The sequence below is a fragment of the Ochotona curzoniae genome, unplaced genomic scaffold (genome assembly GCF_017591425.1).
Source record: "Ochotona curzoniae isolate NIBS_2020 unplaced genomic scaffold, NIBS_Ocur_1.0 contig_4612, whole genome shotgun sequence".
Classification (NCBI taxonomy): Eukaryota; Metazoa; Chordata; class Mammalia; order Lagomorpha; family Ochotonidae; genus Ochotona; species Ochotona curzoniae.
The window spans coordinates 13,501,884-13,522,785 of record NW_024466343.1 but is presented as its reverse complement, the minus strand read 5'-3'; the positions used below and the strand labels follow the sequence as shown (position 1 = coordinate 13,522,785).

The following is a 20,902-nucleotide window of genomic DNA, read 5'->3' as shown; positions in this document are numbered from 1 at the left end:
CTTATTAGGCACCTTTGGGTGCTATGGTAGATAAAGTTGATAACTGCTTATCATTAAAAGAGCTCGCTGTGCATTACTGCATCCTACAACTCTTTTAAAAGATCATCATTCATATAGATTACATATAGATTACAACTACTCTATATGTTTGGTTCTTTAGACATTCATGATGTAATAAAATTCACCTCCTTTTTTATACCTCTTGGACACTAAACACACAAATTTATTTAACTTTTATTCAATTTAGGAATATTGGAAAGGAACAAACAGAACAAAATGGATAGAATAAAATTTTCTACAGTAAATATTAAAATACTAGTCATTTCATTAAAAATTAATAGTGGCATGCATTTTTCAAAAAACCACACATTAATCTGGGTGATGTAACTTAAGTTCTGGGTATTACATTCTGTGTCTTCTGTTCCCCATTGCACCTTTCATTGCACAATGGTAAGATTTTTATTTTTAAAATCACAGTAAACTATAATATCTGTATGAATCAGCTCTATAGTTCAAGCTCAACAAAAATTTAACAAAGAAGTTTCTTCATCAACTAAATTATTTCATTTATTCAATACACTTAATAAACAAAACTTTAAGAGAAGATCAAAAGCTTGCAAACAACCAAATAAAAAAGTTTAAAGATAACATTTATTTTATTAGAAAATAGTCGCCTACCAGATATTTCTGAAGAGGAGCAAGCTTGTGTCCAAAAAATAAATTAAACAATGATTAAATCACACTTATAAAAATAGCATGTCAGCATGAAGTCACCAAACACATTTTCCCAGATTATATGCAGAAATAAAAATCAATATATAGAAACTCGTTTGACTACATATATTTGAGTAGAACATTTTAAAATTAAATGGTAAAGAAATAAACAATAACCACTGCCAAATGCCAAAATTAATTCCAAGTTTCTTTAAAATCACAACAAAACTTTATTTTTCCATAGCAATAGGACTAATAATATTAACATGCAAATGTGGAAATATATATCCTAGACCTATTCTATTACCAACTCTAGATTTCTGTAATTCAACTCTAATGAATTTTAACAGTTTCGCTCTCCTCTGAAAGATACCATAGCTTCTTTCAGCTATTGTACCTTTCAATTCTTGTATCCATGGTTCTATTTTAATTTTTCAACAATTATTAAGCACCTTTATCAGTGTCAGATGATACAGTGAATCTCTGAATACTACAAACAATAAGTATCTCTTTGCTGTTAGGGAGATGAAAGAAAGCTAATGGGAGAAATTTTAATGGAGTGTGATAAGCACTAAAACCAAGTCAATTGATTGTAAGGAGCTGTTGGATTTTGCAAGAGGAAATTCTTGGATAGTAAGGTAGGGAATAATAGAGAACACAGCTTTTGTACTGAGTGTTGAAGAACGACTCCCTCCGGAAGATAAAGTTAGGGAATAAATTTTAAGATGAGATGATCTTGTATAGATGGCATAGAGGAAGAGCATAATTTACCCAGGAAATGGCAAATGACTTGGAATAGATAAAGCATAGGCTATGAGTGTACACACTGGTGGGAGGTGAAACGTAGGAGCAAGCAGGTGCCAGCCAGGGAGGGGCATGTTTGCAGTGGTGATGCTTTTCAGTGTGTGTGAAGTAAGGGGAGAGTCAAATAAGGTAACAAGAAAATGATGAGGGTTAGAGGCCTGAACATCATAAGCTGATGGTTAATATAAGGAATATTAGGAAACTTATTGTTACAACAGTGGGTATTAGGTACTATAAACAAATACTAAATATGTTTTTAATGGGATCTTGCAATAACTATCAAAATTTATTACTCAATTGATTCAAGTATCTCCTATTGTATTTATAATCAAAGTATTTCCATCTCCCTATTTTACATTACTAAAAGCACTATTCTATTTCAAAGTTACTTAGTGTATGTTTGTCAAAAGCACAAACAGGATAGAAATAGGAGCAAAATTATCCATGAAAACAATGAAGTTTTATTAACAAATAACTGAAAAGCCAAAAACCTGGAAAGTGTAAAAGCAGTAGTTGCTTGACTGGCTTCTACCAGCCCTGCTTTAAACACACAGCTCTTGAGACCTCTATTGCTATTTCTAAGAATGTTCTCCCTCTCCCCACATATACACATGTTACTAGAAGTCATTTTAACACACAGAATTCACAGAAAAGCTAAATATAAACTGTTCTATTTGACACAAGATACCTCAAAAACCCAACTTACAACAATTGAAGTAATAGTTATTCTATAAAGAGAAGTTTCCTACCAGATGCATCTGATGATTTGCGTGCTTGATTAAAAAAAATAAATTAAACAGATTAAATAACATATAAATAACATATCCATAAGAAGTTAACCACCTACAGTTTACCACACATAGAAAAAGAATTAAATATTTGCATTTATACATTCAAATGTTCTACATAATTATAATAATAACAGATACTGTTATTATTATAATACTTCTGAACAAAATCTATTCTAGAATATTAATTGTAATATTCTATCCATATAATCTGAAGTATAATTAGGTTCATTTTGTTCCCTCATACTACTCAAATAAGTTCATTCAAAACAAGTGAGTTGCAGTCTTAAAAAGCTGGTTCTAAAAAAATACACAGATATTGAATAACATTAGTTATGCTATTGAATTTGTGCAGTTTACTGCATGGAACCATGACTAGTTTTGATTTTAAGCTATTAGTCTTTAAAGTCACACATGAAAGCATGGAAATCTAATAAAGCAACAAGTTTCATTTTCTATTATTATATGTATTTTACTGGCATTTTCCCTCTTCAGCTTTATTATTAGTTAGTTCTTTATCAAATCCTGATTACAAGTGACTAAACTGATTCATTAAATTGTGAAAAAACAAAAACTTACACATTTTATATAGAAAAATAAATGAAAAATCAAATTCTAGAAGGAAATGCATTTGGCACATCTAATTGGATAGCTGGGTGCAGTATGAATTCTATTGAAGATTAGATAGATGGCAGGAACCTAATGATCTGAGTCATCTATCACTTGCTGCCTCACAGTGTCCATTGATGGGAAAGTAGGAACGTAGAGTTAGAAGCAGCACCAGCAGTTAATAGGTATTGTGAGAAGAAACGTAGATGCCTTCACCAGTGACTTAACCATCAGGCCAATGCGTGTGGCTTCTTTGTCATTAATTTTAAATGAGAGTGCTAATGTGACAATACTATTATCTGACACGTTTAGAAGGGAATGTAAACCTGTTATGTCTGAATATCATTTGTGTAGATATTCATGTGTGTTTGTGTGTGTATCTATTTTGCTTTTGAACTATGAACTTGTATCTTGAAAAATTATATAGGTTTGAATCATAGATGTATAGGGTTTTTCATTAACTTTTACCCAATGTCCAAAATATTTTACCAGTCTGGAATTCTTCATCAATATTTTGTGGGTTGTTCCTAGTCCACACAGTTACTATATTAAAATCTTAAACCTACTTCAGCTTAAGCAGTTGGTTGTGAATTCTCTAGAGAGGCATATCTCGCTTTGTCTCTTTCTCTCTCTCTGTTACACACACACACACACACACACACAACACACATTCCTTCCTCACTCGCAAGAATCAAAATCAATGAAAACAATTGTCTTATTTTCTCTTTGTGTTACTGCAGAAGCTTAATTTTCCAATGCATGGTTTCACTGAGATTAGGGTTCTTTGTGGATCCTGGATTTATAAGAAATCCAAAATCAGGTGTTTTAAAGTATCTATCTTCTCTCTGTGGGTGGCCACTTAAAATGAAAGCATGTTAGTCAAAATGCTTTGAAAAATCTTCTTAATGGAAGTTTACAGATATGGTTTTCATTTACCACTTTTTTGGGGGGGTGGTATGAGAATTGGTTTTGATTTTTGTAAATTCAGGAAGTCATTTAGAAGAATGCACAATATTCAAAGTGCTGTTATGATGTCATTCAAATTGTCTTAGAGCATTGCCAGTTTCTAATTTTATATTTTGTTCTTTCTAAGACAAGTTGTGTGTTAGGATATAACATGCAAACATGTCTGAATACTTACAGAATTATTTATCCTTAGAGCAAAAAAATTTCATGAAGACAAATTTAGGAATGGTGTTTTTAAAAATCTTGTCAAAATGCAAGAAACTCTTTAGATACAAACAATAAGTTTTCATTTAAGTTAATAATCCTTGGTGATTGCTTTTGTTCTATTAATCATATCTGCTTGGTGGAAATATTTTGGTTTGATTTCTACTTTTATCCAACATAGTGAAAACTGTTTATTTTTCACTTGTATTGTTTATTTCCCCTAGATTCTGGAAGGATCTATCAGGCTAGTTCTTCACATACTTAATTTAGTTTTCTGCAGGGATTTTCAGTTTCTTATTGCTCAAAATGCAGCTTTATATTCTGTCAAAGCCATGTTTATTATCTTACAACCTTTCCTTATCACACCACTCTACCTTTTTTTCCATTCCTGCCTAATTTCACTCTTTCCATTCAAATCTTGTATTTCATCTTCCTAACTTTGATGTGTTGTTTTCCTGTTCATCTTAAACTTTTAAGACTACAGATGACATTTAAGATTTGTTATGTTTACAACCTTCTGTACATGTTCTAAGCATAAATTCTTCACATCATTAATTTCTGCAGTGATTATTGTGTCTTGTCTCTAATGCAGGGTTATATTTCACAAATACTAGGTTAAGGCTAATATTTTAATGCTGTGATTTTTAAACATTCCATGGGGGATTGCCCTTTTAATAGGCTCTGTGTTGTTGCTTTTCTTGTTTATTCATTCATAATCAAAAAGCTTTCCAAAACTTTATAAATTTCCCCCGAACAATGTATATGGATTTTACTTCTGACCAACTCAGTACTGACTAAGGTGCTGTTACAAGTAATTTCTCATATCTCTTAGTTCACATATATTTATGTTTTCATTTAAAGACTACAGTTAACTTCAAAAATAATGTAAGAAAGACTAGAGGGCTCCTCGTTGTTGCTGATGCTCATGGGGTCAAAAAGAGTCTTGACATAACTGGAGAGAGGCCACATTTTCCATTCTGAATGGCCTAATAACTTCTTGGTTATTTGGTGCTTTCAAGTAAAAGAAATGAGTTATTTTGAGTCTTGCATTCTTTTCCCCCACAATGTTAGGCAAACAACTCAAAGTAAAATCATTGGTTGAACTTTGCAGTCTGATCATCAATCAGATACAGTGTATTTCTGGGCAAACAGCCTGCTTTATTCTAGTGTTGATGCAAAAAATTTCCAGTTTCCTATTCTTATATTTTCAGTCAAGATATAGAAAGGGGAGTTACTTAAGTGAATGTGCTCAAGTCTGAAAATTTCCTATAATCCATAGCAGGTTAACATCTTCTTCTACTGATCTTAGACCTCAACTACTGTAGGCCACAGTTCTCACCAAAGATTGTGACACAGTGATTCTGGACATACCAGAAAGTAGATGAGCTAAAAGAATATTATATAAAGTATGAACCTTTCAGATGAATAAGCTCCATTTTGTACAAGTAGCAGAACAATATAGTTTATATAAATCAAAGTAACAGGTGCAAGGAAAAATGTAATCAGATGATCTTAGAAAAGTTGAGAAAGGTGTTGCTAGTATCCCAACCAATTTCCAAATCCTGCTTTTAATCTAAGCTAACTCAAACTGTCCATCCAGGTAGTACTGTATTATTCTGTTTAAGCCTATTTGAATAGTTTGCTATTTCTTCTAAACAAAAGAATCTTAAGATAGTTCATTTGATTTTTAAAAAGTACTTTTCTTAGCTCTTGAGAAGACTGGTTTGCTTAACAAGAAAATATTTCTCCCCAAAAAGAGCTATAAGTAAGAAAAAAAATAGGATATGAGGGCTTTTCTTTCCTTTACAAACAATTTTCAAATAATAGAAACAGGAAAGTTCAGACTCACACAACTGACTTTCTTATTCCTTTTAATGTAACTTAATACTACAGATGAAACAATGATAAGTCCTTCAAAATCTTAGAGAAAACTGAATTAAAAGATAAACTTATGGTAGTGAAATCCATGTACATGTTCCTTCGAAAAGTATATGAAAAACATACTATGAAATAAGCATACATGGATTTCATATTCTTTTTGCACCAAAAATAATCTTTTGCTAAACTGTCCACAAACATTCTGAAGTACTTCTCATATTTTCTGATTCAAACCAATCAAAATTTTCAATGGTAAAATAACAAAAAAAGGTTTAATATGGAAAACTAAAATTTAATTAACCAACTCCCTCAGTATTTGTGTTTTCCTTGATATATTTGGTAACTGATGGGAATACCTAGATTTAAAAAAGCATTGTGATTGACATAAACAGCACAAAATTTAGATAAAAGCCTAACATACAAATATTTCCTTTCAAATAAAACAATAATTTTTAGGTTTATAAGTTCATTTGGGAATGCAGATAAATCAATTCTATAGTCAAAAATGGAGGCACTGTTAAGCATAGTTGGTTCTTAGCATATTTACAATAAAGAATATCTGCAAGTAAAGAATATACATATGCAAAAATATTATAAGTGGTATAGAAAGGCTATATCAAATTTATAAGAAAACTGCATGAAACCAGGAAGGCAGGCTAACATCCTTTTAGAAATAACAGAAAGTATTTCAGAAGTAATAGAAAGTCTTCACATTGGGTTAAGAAGCAGGCACATTTGCATTTTAATGATGCATGGTGGGAAATGATCTGGAAAAAAAATAAAATGAACTGCAAGAACTATGAAGCAGCTATTGTAAGGAGATTGAGAGGAGGTAGGCTCTCTGACCTAAAAGCAATCCTAGTGTCAGTAAGATTGGAAACAACTGAATGATTTCTGAGGTATTTTTGATACAGAATCAACAGAACTTACAGTCTGAGTGTATGTCTGGAGGATAAAAAATAAGTTAGAAATGACTCCAAGATTTCTGTCTTTAAGTCTTTACAGAAATTAAGAAGAGATTTGGGGATGGGAGCAGAAAATTCACTTTTGAACTGAACTTTCAGACAATGGCTTAAGATATGAGCATAGATGAGATCATTCAGAGAACACAGCAAAGACCAATGTTAGATTCCCAGAAAAAAAAAAATCTAACATTAAACTGTCATAGAGGAGATGAATAGATTTATAGCTGGGAAAATTTACATACAGATAGATACCACATATATAGTTAAATAGACTTAGATTTAAAAGCCTACCATTTGTGTATTTTTACAGATAAACCCTATATCAGTTATAATTTTCCACTTTTAGAAATGGCAAAGCATTTAATCAATATAGCAAGAATAAAATTGGTTAAAATTGACTACTCTTGAAAAGGTGAGAACTTCTACTTGTTTTTACTATAATTTACGGTAGAAAAAAAGCACGACCTATATGACCAAGTATATACCATCCATAATCTATAGCTTTACTGAATAAAAAACTAAAGCAGTAGAGAAGCAGAAGCAATTTCATTCAGCTAAAAGCAATATATTCTATTGAAAAAAAGCTCCAGAATATCACAGTGGTTTTCCAAGCATTCTAACTTATGGTCCAGACTTTCAAAGAAAAACACACATTGGTCTGATTCAAAGAAACACAAATATGATAACTAGGTAGAATCAGTTTCCATATCCATAGAAATCCTAAGGATTGTTGACATGTTGTTTTGGTAATTTTAGCCCAGATTTAGAACCCTAGACCAGAGAGTTCTACTTCAACAACAGGAAAATAACAATCCAGAAAATTCATAACATTTTCCATATAAAAATCCTGTACTGCGCAAGATCACTCTATAAACAAATACCTAATAATGCTAAGGAGGTTTTTGTTGTACTGCAGCAAGATTTATTTATGTATATATCAGTGATAATGAGGCAATCTCCAGTTATGCAAGTAAAGATGAACTGATCTGATGTTTTGTCACTATACAGCAAAAATCCAGCTCACTAGGTTCTGAATTTCAAAACAAATATTTTAAGCATAAATTATAAGATTGCTATATTTTCAGAGAAATCACATAATACTTCTCCTAACAAAGGTATCTGAATAAAAGGTTAACTTCTAAACAGAATCCTTTTTGTTAAGCAAAAAAGATGTAAATGAACTGAGCTCTAACCAAATATTTCTTACTCTGACAACAGGATATCTATTTTTAGCTGCAGAATTGGCTTGAAGTGAACAGCTTTTTTCTATGACAAGCTGCAGTAAATGCTGTAGTATATTCTCAAACAACACTTTGTTAAATGTTTTGGGAAAATGTATCATATTGCAATAACAAAAAGAAGCTATCACCAATGAACTAATTCCAATAAATTATTGCCCAAAAGCTGTTTTTTTTTAAAATCTTAACAAAGCCATCAAATCCAAAACTGCCTGTTTTTTTTTTTTTTATCACCAAATGCCTATGTTTCAATGAATTTTAGTGGAAGGAATCAACAAATCACCAAATTTTTGTAGCAACCCTTTCTCAAATTAGGAATTAAAACATAATTAAAAGGAAGGTAAGCAAAAGTCAGTATTTCAAAGCTAATCAAAGGAAGTTAAACTATTTCTAGGATCAATAAATCCCTCTTTTGAGGGTGGGTATTCCACTCATTAATTTATACAACAAAAATGCAAATGGATTTAATATATCAAACCATAAATGAAATTAGAAACTTGTTATTGATATTTTCTATTAACAGTTAACATCGTTGCAATTCTTACTGGTTTTTTAAAAGCAATTTACAATAATACCTCACTGCACAAGCATCAACACAAAATATAACTCACTGTAGCTCTGGTTTCATAACAGTCTCTTTCAGAAGCATTTTTCTCTTTTAGCTAAATATGTTTTTAAAAATATATAGCTGAAGAATCTCAAAGAGCTTACTTACCACTCATGATGAAAAGCAACCTTTCCAAAACATATTGCTCAAAACAACAATCCAATAGCAAAGGGAGTTATGCTAATCTCTAGAGGTAGAGGAACCGATGGTGTAAACACATACACTGGAACATGCAGCACACAGAAAATGAAGAAAGCTTTCTTTTGTTTTACAAAGAAAAGCCTCTAGAAGCAAAGCATAACTGCCCAGCATGTGATATCACTACTAAACGCCACATTAACGCCAAAGATGCATACAACCAGATTTAATTTCTTTCAAGCCAGCTGTCTTAGCTTCCTTCATATACCACCAGAACAACTCAAAATGGCAGGGAGAAAATGTTCAAGCTAGGATGTATAAGATGTTCTCAATTATATCAGCATGAGTTGTTACCACGGCAACATTAGACCAGCATTATCAGTTCACTTGTAACCAAGCAATAGCTTTTCTAAAACGTTAATCAACCAAGATAAATAAAATATCTTCCCTTTTTAGAGATATACGATTTTTACAATTACCCCGTGCCTTACATTTAAGCATTGATCTATCCTTTTAAATCTTTCAAAGCTATAAAAAAAAAGATGTTTTCTTCAAATACTCACACAATCCCATGTTGAATCAGGCAAGGAACAAACAGCAGAATGATTGCACCTAAACGTCTTTCAAGTACACCAGCTCTTACAGCTAGCTGTGGACCTCACTGATATTAAAATGCTCTGTGCTGTTGCTACTGACTATTGGCGATGAATCTTATTGCCCAGATCGCTGATAGCTTTCATTTTTCATGAGCCAGAAAGCTATACTGCAGCACAAATGTTAACCATTTAAACATTCTATATTATGAAAGAGACAAAGTAAAATTATATGTATATGAATTTAAAAAGGAGAATTATGAAATAAATTATTTATAAACTGTCTTTAAATTCAGCATTACAAACAGTATCAGATGCCATCCATGTGGTATTCCAAAGGAAGCAATACACACAAAAATCCTGGCAATTAGAAATGTGAAATTCCCTGTATCAAACTGGATTTAGATGATCTATTGTGCAGCAAGGTGGACAAACCAAATAGCATGGTAAAAAGACTGTTCTAATCCCCAAAGGCACAAATTTGTGCCAACATGGTAGGGAGCTACAGAACGGTGCCTTGCAGGTAGAATTTCAAGTTAATTTGCCATTTTAAAAGCTGCCAGGTGAGGCAGGACTTCTGGTGGCAGGGGTGTGAGTAGGTCAGGAAATCTCCCAGCAAACAACTAGAGAGCTGGACAAAATTGTGAGAAAAATTATTATCACTGCTTTGATAATCAAGCAGTAACAAACAACAAATTGTGAAGCTTTCGCACATGAAAAACTGATGAGCTTTGCAGAACAGTGGGAGTCTTAGTCTGTGATGTTCTTGTCTGCAGCTGCTCCTCTTCTTTCCCTATCAATTAGGATAACACTTCTAAGGAATGACTGGTCATGATACTTAGCTTCTTCACTGATGAGGATGTGGCGACTTGATTTGGAATGGAAGAGAAGACTTCATATTAATTATACTGTTTAAAAAAACCTGTATAAAATTAGTAAGGAGGGGCCAGCACCCTCATATCACATAAAGGTGTTGGTTGGAGTACTGGCTGCTCCACTTCTGATCCAGCTTCTTCCAAAGGTGTTTGGGGAAGCAGTGGAGGATGGCTAAATTACTTGGGCCCCTGCAACCACACTGGAGATCAAAAAAAGCTCCTGGCTCCTGGCTTTGGACTGTGCCAGTATCAAGTGTTGCTTCCTTTTGGGAAGTGGATCAGTGGAGATATCACTGTCTCTCTCCCTCTCTGTAACTTTGTCACATACATAAATATATCTTTTAAAAGCAAAAAAAAAAAAGAAAGAAGAGAACTTAACAGGGAACATTCTCACCTTACAGTTAAATCTGCAGTTCCTTATGGGTGATCCAGGTAATACATCTAACAAGGAAAATACAAATGAGAGAAGTAGAGAAGGGCTAGATAGTTTCCAATACCTGATTGACAAGGGGAGACCCAACAAGGTTTTGCGGAATGTTAAAACTTGTACAGACTGTAATGTGTCTCTCCCACCACTTACTCCACCTGAATCCACACATAGTCCTGCAAACACACACTAGCTCCAAGTGTTCAAACACAACCTCTGATCAAAAATTGAGTAACACCTAAGCTAGGGGAAAATAGAATAATTTCTGGGGGTGTTATGCTAAAAAGTAAAAAGCAAAATAAAGAATGACAAAACATGAACAGAGAATCAAACACATATCATGTGGACATGGATTCCACAGATTCAGATTAAGAAGATAATTAAAAGCTAGTAAGATGAGCCTCAGGGAAAAAAAAAACAAAAACATAACCAGAATCCAGAGCCACTACAAACATTATTTTTAAAAGCTGATTTTAGACAAAAGCTTATGAGGTCCATAATGAGGGAAGAAAGCAGTATTGCTTTAAAGGACTAGATGCAGGAACTAGCAGATGCAGACTTCAAAGCAGCTTAGTTACATATGTTAAAAGAATGAAGACTAAACTATCTTTAAAGAATTAAAGAAAAATATGATGGCAATGATTCAGCAGATTTGGAATTTCAGAGGAAAGAGATATTACTTTAGAAATGAAAACCAGACACTTTAAATGTCAATAACCAAAATTTAAAAGCACATTAGAGTCCTGAGAGCAGATTTGAGAAGGCAAAAAATCAAATAGTGAACATAAGATCTATAATGAACCAAATATAAATCAAGAGCAAGAGAAAACAATACAGTCAAGAGACATGAGATAAATATGGGTTGCATGAGGTTGTTGTCAGTGTAACATGGAATACTATCTTATAGTAAACTTTTTTTTAAGAAATAGGAGGATGACAGCACAAAAGATAAAAATACAGTATAGTCAATATTTAACCCAGTAATGTGACATACTTGTGCTATTTCTTTATACAACTAGCAGTATGGTAGGCTTTTGTTTTTCATAGTAGCATCACCACAAACATATGAATAATTGTACTGTAGTGTTATGATGATTAGACTAAATGAATTTTTGTTTCATTATTTTATCGGCTCACCATTATATATGTGGTTCATCATCGATTAAAACATCATTATGTACAGCTTGATTGTGTAAGAGATTTCAACATCTTCTCTCAATAACTCACAGAAAAATTACACAGGAAATCAGTAAAGGTATACAAAAATTGAGTAAAAAAACCAAAAATGACATGTGCAAAATATAGCATCTAACATCAGCATAATACATATTCTCTTCAAATATGTGCAGACTCTTCAAATATATGCCAAGCGACATAACACTTCTCAATAATTTTAGAGGATTATTAAATCTTTCAAGATATGTTATTTCATCAATGAGAATTAAATTAGGAATCAACAGCAGAAATAAACTGTGGAAAATATTTGGATAGTAAATCACACAGATTCTGAGAGTAACTAGAAAATATTTGAAACTGAATAGAGAAAAGCCCACAAGCTATCAACATTTACAGGATATAGACAAAACAGACCATAAGGGAAATCAAGGCTTCACTCACTATATTTAAAAGAAAAGACACAAACCAATAATTTAAGCTTTCACTTTAAGAAACTGTAAAAGCAAAAGCAACAAAAGAAAACTCCCCAAGTTGGGGCTGGTGTGTGGCACAATGGATTAGGTTGTCAACTACAATGCTGGCATAGTATATCTGAGTATCAGTTCAAGTACCACATGTTCGCTTCCAGGCAAGCTCCCTCCTAATGTATGAGAGAGAGAGAGAGCACTGCAAGGTGGACCCCTGCCACATGTGTAGGAAACTCAGATGGAATTGCTACTCCCACCAACAGCCTGGCCTATCCCCTGACCCTTGGGACAGTAATCCAGCAGATGGAAGATCCATCTCTCTGTCTCCTTCTTTCTCTGCAATTCATTCAAATAAATATAATTATCAAAAAAGAACTAAAAAACCCCAAACAAAAAGGAAAGATCAGAGAATGATTCAATGAATAGAAAACAGAGAACAGAATAAAAAGTTAATATAACCAAAAGTCTTATTGGTAAAACTTGAGATAGACTGAGCAGTATTAGAACAAAACAGTAACAAGGAATACAATAATCACCAAAATCAGGAATGAGAAGACAACATTATTAATGGTAATAAAGTTAAAAGATTTACAAGGGATTACTTGGGACAACTTTATGCAAATTATACATAATGACTGAGAGATGAAATACAAATTAAAAGGACACAGATTCGCCTAAACAATGTTGATACTACTGATTTTAAACTTTAATTTTAGGCTAAAATAATCAAGACAATGTATCACTGACATATAGACTGAAGAAAAAAATTGAAAAACTCAGAAACAAACCCATACATTTGTGGCCAACTGATTTTGGACTAACATACTAAATAGAGAAAAAAATATTTCCAATAACTGAAGCAGAAAAAATTGGATATCCATACCTAAAAACAAAAGTTTGATTCATTATGTTATGCCATATACAAAACTTAATGCAATGATGGATTTCTATGAGGCTGACATTGTGACTTAGCACGTTAAGCTACTGCCATTGATGCTGGCATCCCAAATGGATACCTGTTCCAGTCCTGGCTATTCCATTCTCAGTCTAGCTCCATGCTCATGCTCCTGGGAAAACAGGACAAGATTGCCTAAGTACAGGCCCCTGCCAGCCACACACAAGACATGGATGCAGCTAGCTCTTGGCTTCAGCCGGGCCCAGCCTTGGCCTTTGTTTCCACTTGAGGAGTGAACCAGTATGTGGAAGATATTTGCTTCTGCCTAAACTCTGCCTTTCAAATAAGTAAATCTTTTAAAAATGGTTTTACAGAAAAGGTACAAATTATAATTTTACATTACTTTGGGCTAGCAAAATATTGCTACAAATCTGGCACCAAACATGAAATACATAAAGGAAAAAAAAAAGACATTTTAGTCTACACTAAAATTACAAAGTTTTGTACTTCAAAGACAACCTTAAAAATGACAAGACAAACTGCAGTAAGAGGTAATATAAAATTTCATGTCTGGGAATGAACTTGGGTTCAGAATATATAAAGAATTCTTGAGGGTTGATAAAAAAGACAAACATTTCTTCTTTTTAAAAAGATTTACCTATGAATTTGAAAGGCAGAATTACAGAGAAAGGAGAGATCTTCCAGCTGAGGGCTTACTCTCCAAATGGTCACAATGGCTGGCTCTGGATGGATTCAAATCCAGTGGCCAGGAGTTAAATCTGGGTCTCCAGCATGAAGGCATGGACCGAAGTACTGGAGCAATCCCCACAGTTTTCCCAGGAACATTAGCAGGGCTCAAACCAGTGCCCATTGTGACGCTGGCTCCATAGGCAGTGGCTTTACCTGCCATGCAGCACTGATGGTCTCAACAAACACTTCAACTGGAAAGTAGGGAATTTATTTGAAGATAGATACTTCTTCAAACCAGATGTAAATAGTCATTGCAGTATCATCAGCTGATAAGAAAAAACAGACTGAAAATGCAATTGCAAAAGAGCAATTCACACCTACAGAATGGCTACCATCAAAACCAGCATGGAGGAACTGGAAATCACTTAAATATCAATGGTGACAATGCAAATGGTGCAGTCATTTTAGAGAACAATTTAGCAATTTCTTAAAAAGGCAAACATGAAACTACCATACAATCTAACAATTCTATTGCTAGCCAAAGGGAATGAAAATACATGTATGCACAGATTCACTTTCAGGTAATTATAGTAACATTATCAAAATATTCAAAAACTGGACACAGCTCTCATTTTCATCAGCTGCACAGTTGCAGAAAGGTTAAATAAAGGTGTTATATTAACGTAAAATAATATAATCAAGCAATAGAAAAAGAATTAATGATGGAGGTGTTCTACAACATGAATGGACCTGAAAAGTATTATTCCCAGTGAAAGAACTCAGAAACGATATAACACAGATTATATAATTCCATTTATATAAAATTTTCAGGAAAGGAAATCTAGAGACCAGTGTTTATCTTAGTTGAGGTTAAAGAGGAGATTGACTGATTATGGCTATAAAAATTTTTTGGTGTCATGGAAATATTGTAAAACTGAATTGTGGTAATGTTTGTATAACTCCATAAATATATTAACAGAATTGTATATTAGTAATGAGTTTTATGGCATGCATATTATTCTTCAATTTTTTTAAAAGCTATCAAGTGCTTTACAACCTATGTAAAGAAAGCTAACTAGGTAAAGAATCAGATCTTTGCCATGGGAATACTCCCTTCAGTGGACAACTTCATTATGTAATTGTCAGGCTAGCAGGCAGCCATTACCTTGGAGAAAAGATCTAACAAAACCCTGTGGGACTTGGTAAAAAGACATTTCTTTCCAAAGTTCAGAAGTAAACAGAAATAATTAACTGGAAAAAGATAAAATAGATTTGAACAAAAAAGAATTCTGAATATACATCAAATATAGAGCACTTTTAACTAGAGCACTTTTAACTAGAGCCTCTTTCATAAATTTTAGCAGGAGATATATACACCACAAGTTGGAAGACACACTTCAGCTTTATTAAAAGAGAATCTGAAAGAGAGAAAGAAAGAGAGAATCTGAGGGGTGCTGCTACTACCCTAGCAGTTAAAGTCATAATGCACGTGCTGGGATTCCACATGGGCACCGGTTCTAATCCCAGCTGGCCCTGTTTCCCATACAGCTCTCTGCCCGTGGCCTGGAAAAGCAGTCCGGGACAGCCTGAAGCCTTTGGACCCTGCACTTGCACAGGAGACCTGGAAGAAGCTCCTGGGTCCTGACTTTGGATCAGCTCATCTCTGCCCATTGCAGCCGCTTTAGGAGTGAATTATTGGGTGGAAGATCTTTCTGTCTCTCCTCCTCTCTGTATATCTGATTTTCCAATAAAAATTAATACATTTTAAAAGAGAGAGAGAGGGCCCAGCGCGGTGGTGCAGTGGTTAAGGTCCTCGCTTTGCACGCCTGGGATCCCATATGGGCGCCAGTTCTAATCCTGGCGGCCCCTCTTCCCATCCAGCTCCCCGCTTGTGGCCTGGGAAAGCAGTCCAGGACGGCCCAAAGCTTTGGGACCCTGCACCCATGTGGGAGACCGGAAAAGGCTCCTGGCTTTGGATTGGCATAGCATCAACCGTTGTGCTCACTTGGGGAGTGAATCATCGGACGGAAGATCTTCCTCTCTGTCTCTCCTCTCTGTATATCCGCCTTTCCGATAAAAATAAAATAAATCTTTAAAAAAAATTTTTAAAAAAAGAGAGAGAGAGAGAATCTGAGTGGTGATTTAGGCTAAACATTGGACATGGAATCTTGGCACTTGCAAAGGCCAAGCAAGTAAAGCAATAGAAGTAATACGTGCAACAGCAAATAATAAATCTTCATAAAAAAATGACAGTATTGCCCAATTTTTTCCATGTCACTAAAACCAGTTTTTCTAATGGTTCAAGAATGCCAAAGTATGGATATTTATATCATTCTCTTCATTTAAAATCATAGTATTGTGTATGTGTGTTATATAAGTTATCAAATTTATGTCATAAATTTTTTTTACTGTTTATCTGAAAGGCAAAAAAAAAAAAAGGAAATTGGACACACACATACAGACCTCCCATCTTCTATTAACTCCTCAAATGCCTGCAAAAGCCAGGATTAGGCCGTGCCAAAGCCAATGGTCTGGAACTCACTTAGAATTTCTCATGTAGGTGGCAGTGTTCCAGTAACATGAACCATCATCTGCTGTCATTCAGGGTGCACACCAGCAGAAAGCTGAACTGGGCCAGACCCTGGAGTTTAACTAGACACTTCATTTTGGGATATAGGCCTATCAAGCATTATCTTAACTGCTACACCAAATATCTACCCCAAATTCGATTATTTATATAAGAGTGGGAAGATTAAATCAAACAAACCTGTGAGCTGCTATAAGGTCATGAACTAGTAGTTTTCTAACACAGAATTAGTTGTTGAAGAAAGGAAGGCTGCTTTTGACAAAGTATGCAGAAACGCTGAAAACATCTACCCATACTTCCAATCTGCCAAGGAAGCCAGGATATGAGTAAAAATTATAGAAACAAAATTCCACGATGTAATCCTTGAATGAGCATAATATTGGTAGGACCTCAGTGTCTTCTGATTAAGAATCACTAAGATCTATACAAGGATCAGTGGCATCCTATAAAGAGCAAGGATATATCATATTCATTAGGATCTGTTTAAACCACTGAATACTTAGCAGTGGCAAAATCAAAGCAGCTGCAGATGCAAATCAGTTAATTAAAAACTAACCAAAAAATCCATCTCTTTATTCATCTAAGCATTGGATAGATTAGTCTCTAATAGGCACTCTTGGGAGGCAGCAGGTGTTGGCTTAAATGATTGAGTCTCTCCCACCTCCGTAGAAACCCAGATTGAATTCCTAGCTTCTGGTTTTGGTCTGTCCCAGTGCATGCTGCTGCAAGTATTTAGAAAATGAACCAGCCGATGGGATATTTATCTCTGTTTCTACCTTTAAAATAAATAATAAAAATTAAAAATAGAACATGATATGCTGTTTATGTCCCAAGCAGGTCAGATTTATTAAGTAATCATAATTAAATAAATAACTAGACTCCAAAGCTGAAAGACACTATGTTTCTAGGAGTTGCAAGTAAAACTCAATCCTTCACTCCCTTATCATTCTTGTTTCAATTTATTACTTCATTCCTGATTATATCTAATCTTCAAAAATTTGGTCTCAGATAATTTGCTAATAGTAATTGGACAACTTTAAAAGCTGGCAAATTTTTTTTATTCAAGACACTTTTGTTTATTTGTGATGACTAGCAGTTCCATAAAAACACTGGGGATTTTTTTTTCTATTCATGTGAACAATGTCAATTAATTTTCTAGGAATTTATACATTTCTTCTATGATATTCAATGCTTGTGCTCCACAGCAACAGTCTCTGACATTTTGCACAGAAGTGAAATCTATATTGAAATTCACACAGAATCAATGTAATCTTTAGCAAAAGGCACAAAGTTTGAAGCAATGTACTATCTGACTTCAAAAATATATTAAAGCAAAAATAGCCAAAACTGCATGGTATTGAATGAAAACACAAATAGACTAATAAAATAAACCAGAGAGCTCAGAAGTAAATCTCCACATTTTCACTCAGTTTTCTTCAGAGAAAGTGCCAAGCACACACCATCAGAAAATGATGGCTTCTTCAATAAACCATTTTGAAAAAGCTCAATATCCACAACACATACAAGAATAAGAGCTGAGGTTATAAAACCACTGCTGCCTTTTATGGCAGCATCCCAAACCAGAATGTCAAACTGAGCACTGGTTGTTCGGCTTCCTATCCAGCTTCTGCTAATGTGCAATGAAGCAGCATAAGAGGACCCACATGTCTGAGTCCCTGACACCTTCACAGGAATCCAGCTTCCTGCTGATGCAGACCTTCAGAGACAGCAGTGGCGGCTTAAATGACTCAATTTCTGGCACCCACATCCTAGACCTCAATTGAGTCCCAAGCACCTGCCTTCAGTCACTCAAAGACTGAGCTCGCAGATGGGAGCTCTCTTTCTCAATGATCTCTTTCTGTTTTTCTGCCTTTCAAAAAAATATAAGCATTGAAAAAAAGTAACAATTTGGTGACCTGCAAAAAGGAATTTCTTAAAAATTGAAAAACATCCATTTCAGCAACTCTGCTTCTAGATACACATTCAAAGAAAATGAGATTAATATGTTGATAACTGTATTCTCAAGCTCATTACAGCCGTATTCATAAGAGCCAACACAGAGAACCAACCGAAGTGTCCTGACAGATGAATTGGTAAAGTAAATGTTTACATATACCCCCACACACATAAATACTTAAAACTTTTGTGGAAATGTAATTAATTTGGTGTAAAAAATTTCATCCACAGTTTCTTCATAATAGGCATTTTCCATGAACTCCATAGATCATCCAGAGACACAAACATCAGAACAGTTGCTCCGCCTTAAAATGACACAAAATTTTTCCATTTGGGAAACATACTGAAGGTCATTAAAGCAAGTGAAAAAACCTATCTCTTAGACACAGAAAGAAGCACTACACACTAATGGACTCAAATGGTGTCAGTCCTGAGCCAGTGTGATGGCTCAACTGGCTAATCCCTCACCTACAAGTTCCAGAAATCCCATGGGCACTGGTACATGTTCTGGCTGCTCCACTTCCCATCCAGCTCCCTTCTTATGGCCTGAGAACAGTGGAGGATAACCGAAAGCCTCACGGTACCCACATGAAAGACCCAGAGAGGGCTCCTTGTTCCTGGCTTCAGATTGGTTTAGCTCTGACCACTGGGGCCATTTGGGAAGTGAACCAGCAGATGGAAGATCCTTCTCTCTGTCTGTCCTTCTCTCTGTCTGTCCTCTCTGCAAATCTATCTTTCCAATAAAAATGAGTAAATCTTTTTTTTTTTTGAGTGTTAATTCTTGGAGAGAGAGAACAGAATCATACTACTGTAGGTTGAGTTAAGTATATGTTAAATTAAGGACATCAGTTACATAATTACTTTCCAGAGAGCCAATTGCTACAGTTTATTAGAAATTATCATAATTAAATAGTATCATTATGTAACTTATTATGTAACTTATAAAAAGTGGGAAAAATTAGAAAGCCAACAACAATAAGGAAGAAAATAAAGCATACTTGATGAACCTAATTTTTTAAAATTTCATTTTTATAGGAAAGTCAGATAGAAGGAGAGACAAGAGAGAAAGATTCTGCATCTGCTAGTTTACTCCCTAAGTGACCACAACAGCAGAAGCTGAGTTGATCCAAAGCCAAAAGCCAGAGCTTCCTCCAGGTCTCCCATGTGATCCCAAGGCCCTAGGCCATCCTCTATTGCTTTCCGAGGCCACAAGCAGGGAGTTGCAAGGGAAGTGAAGCAGCTGGGACATGGATCAGTCCTTACATGGGATCCTGGGGGTTACAAGGCCAGGACTTAATCCACTAAGCTATGGTAATGAGCCTGGATCTAAAGTTTTAATTAGGGAAATTAAATACTGTAAAATGATAGGTCTCTTTCCTGAATACTGAAACAGATTTAACTCAAAAAGATAAATGTATCTAACTTGAATGCAATTAATTCAACACAAAAGGCTTAAAATATCAGATATTTAATTGTACTTCATAAAAAACAAACACAAATATGCACAAAAATCTCACTACAAGTTTAACATAGCATTGTTAGAAAATATAATGCCAAATAGTTAAAAATCAAGTTGACAGTTGGTAAAATCATTTGGTTATATAATCTTATGTCTGGACACCCAAAATATTGTAGAAAAAGTCTTTGTAAGAAAAAAAATGTGATGGAAACACAAAGTACCGAAGATCCAAATTTGGAGGCTGGTGAAAATTAGTGTACCTATACATAAATAGAGTATATAATCAGAAGGGTTAAAATGATCATCTTTGACAAGTTTGGGTGTGATTGTTACATTTTTTTGTTGTTCCCTATGATTTTCAAATATTCTCCAGGGAAGACATATTATTTGAAAATAAAGTTAGGGAATTACTAACACAAATGTCCTTCTCAATATTTTTTTAAAAGATTTATTTATTTGAAAGACAGAGCAACAGAGAGAGTGAGAGAAACAGAGGCAAAGCAGTAAAGAATGTGCAGTCTTCTTGCACATTTGATAGAATTTGAATACTACCTGTGAGAACCATTTTCGGCAACAAAAAGCATTAAAATGTGACATTAGATAGACTGGGAAAGTGATGCTTGTAGCATGAGAGTTGAAAAAAAACGGGGGACTGCATGACCTTGTTTAACTAACTGAGAATGTGCCATAAATGATTCAAACATTTCATTGTTCCATGTGTGAGCTTAGTTGGCCAGGAAAATGCTCAAAGTATTGATTTGAGGATTATGGACAAAGCCCACTGAGTATGTGAATTTACAAATTTGGAATCTAATAATAATGAGAATCCATTGCATTTCTGCCCTGACCGAGAACTACTCCTTCCT

At 34.3% G+C, this 20,902-nt stretch overlaps 1 protein-coding gene across 3 annotated transcripts in view; it reads right to left on the bottom strand.

Moving 5' to 3' along the window:
* Positions 1 to 20,902, bottom strand: part of PRKACB (protein kinase cAMP-activated catalytic subunit beta) — a 73,465-nt gene that overhangs the window by 43,103 nt on the left and 9,460 nt on the right. Inside the window, exons 1-3 of one of the 3 annotated variants that reach the window (XM_040987353.1) lie at positions 8,882 to 10,460; positions 2,268 to 2,291; positions 679 to 702 (exon numbers count right to left, since the gene is read on the bottom strand). The exons of 1 other annotated variant lie outside the window; for it this stretch is intronic. In XM_040987353.1, coding sequence (XP_040843287.1) covers positions 679 to 702; positions 2,268 to 2,291; positions 8,882 to 8,888 — 55 coding nt within the window. In that variant the 5' untranslated portion in view covers positions 8,889 to 10,460. Of the gene's footprint in view, positions 1 to 678; positions 703 to 2,267; positions 2,292 to 8,881; positions 10,461 to 20,902 lie in introns of those variants that run through there. One more of the 3 variants, XM_040987354.1, reaches the window with a different exon arrangement.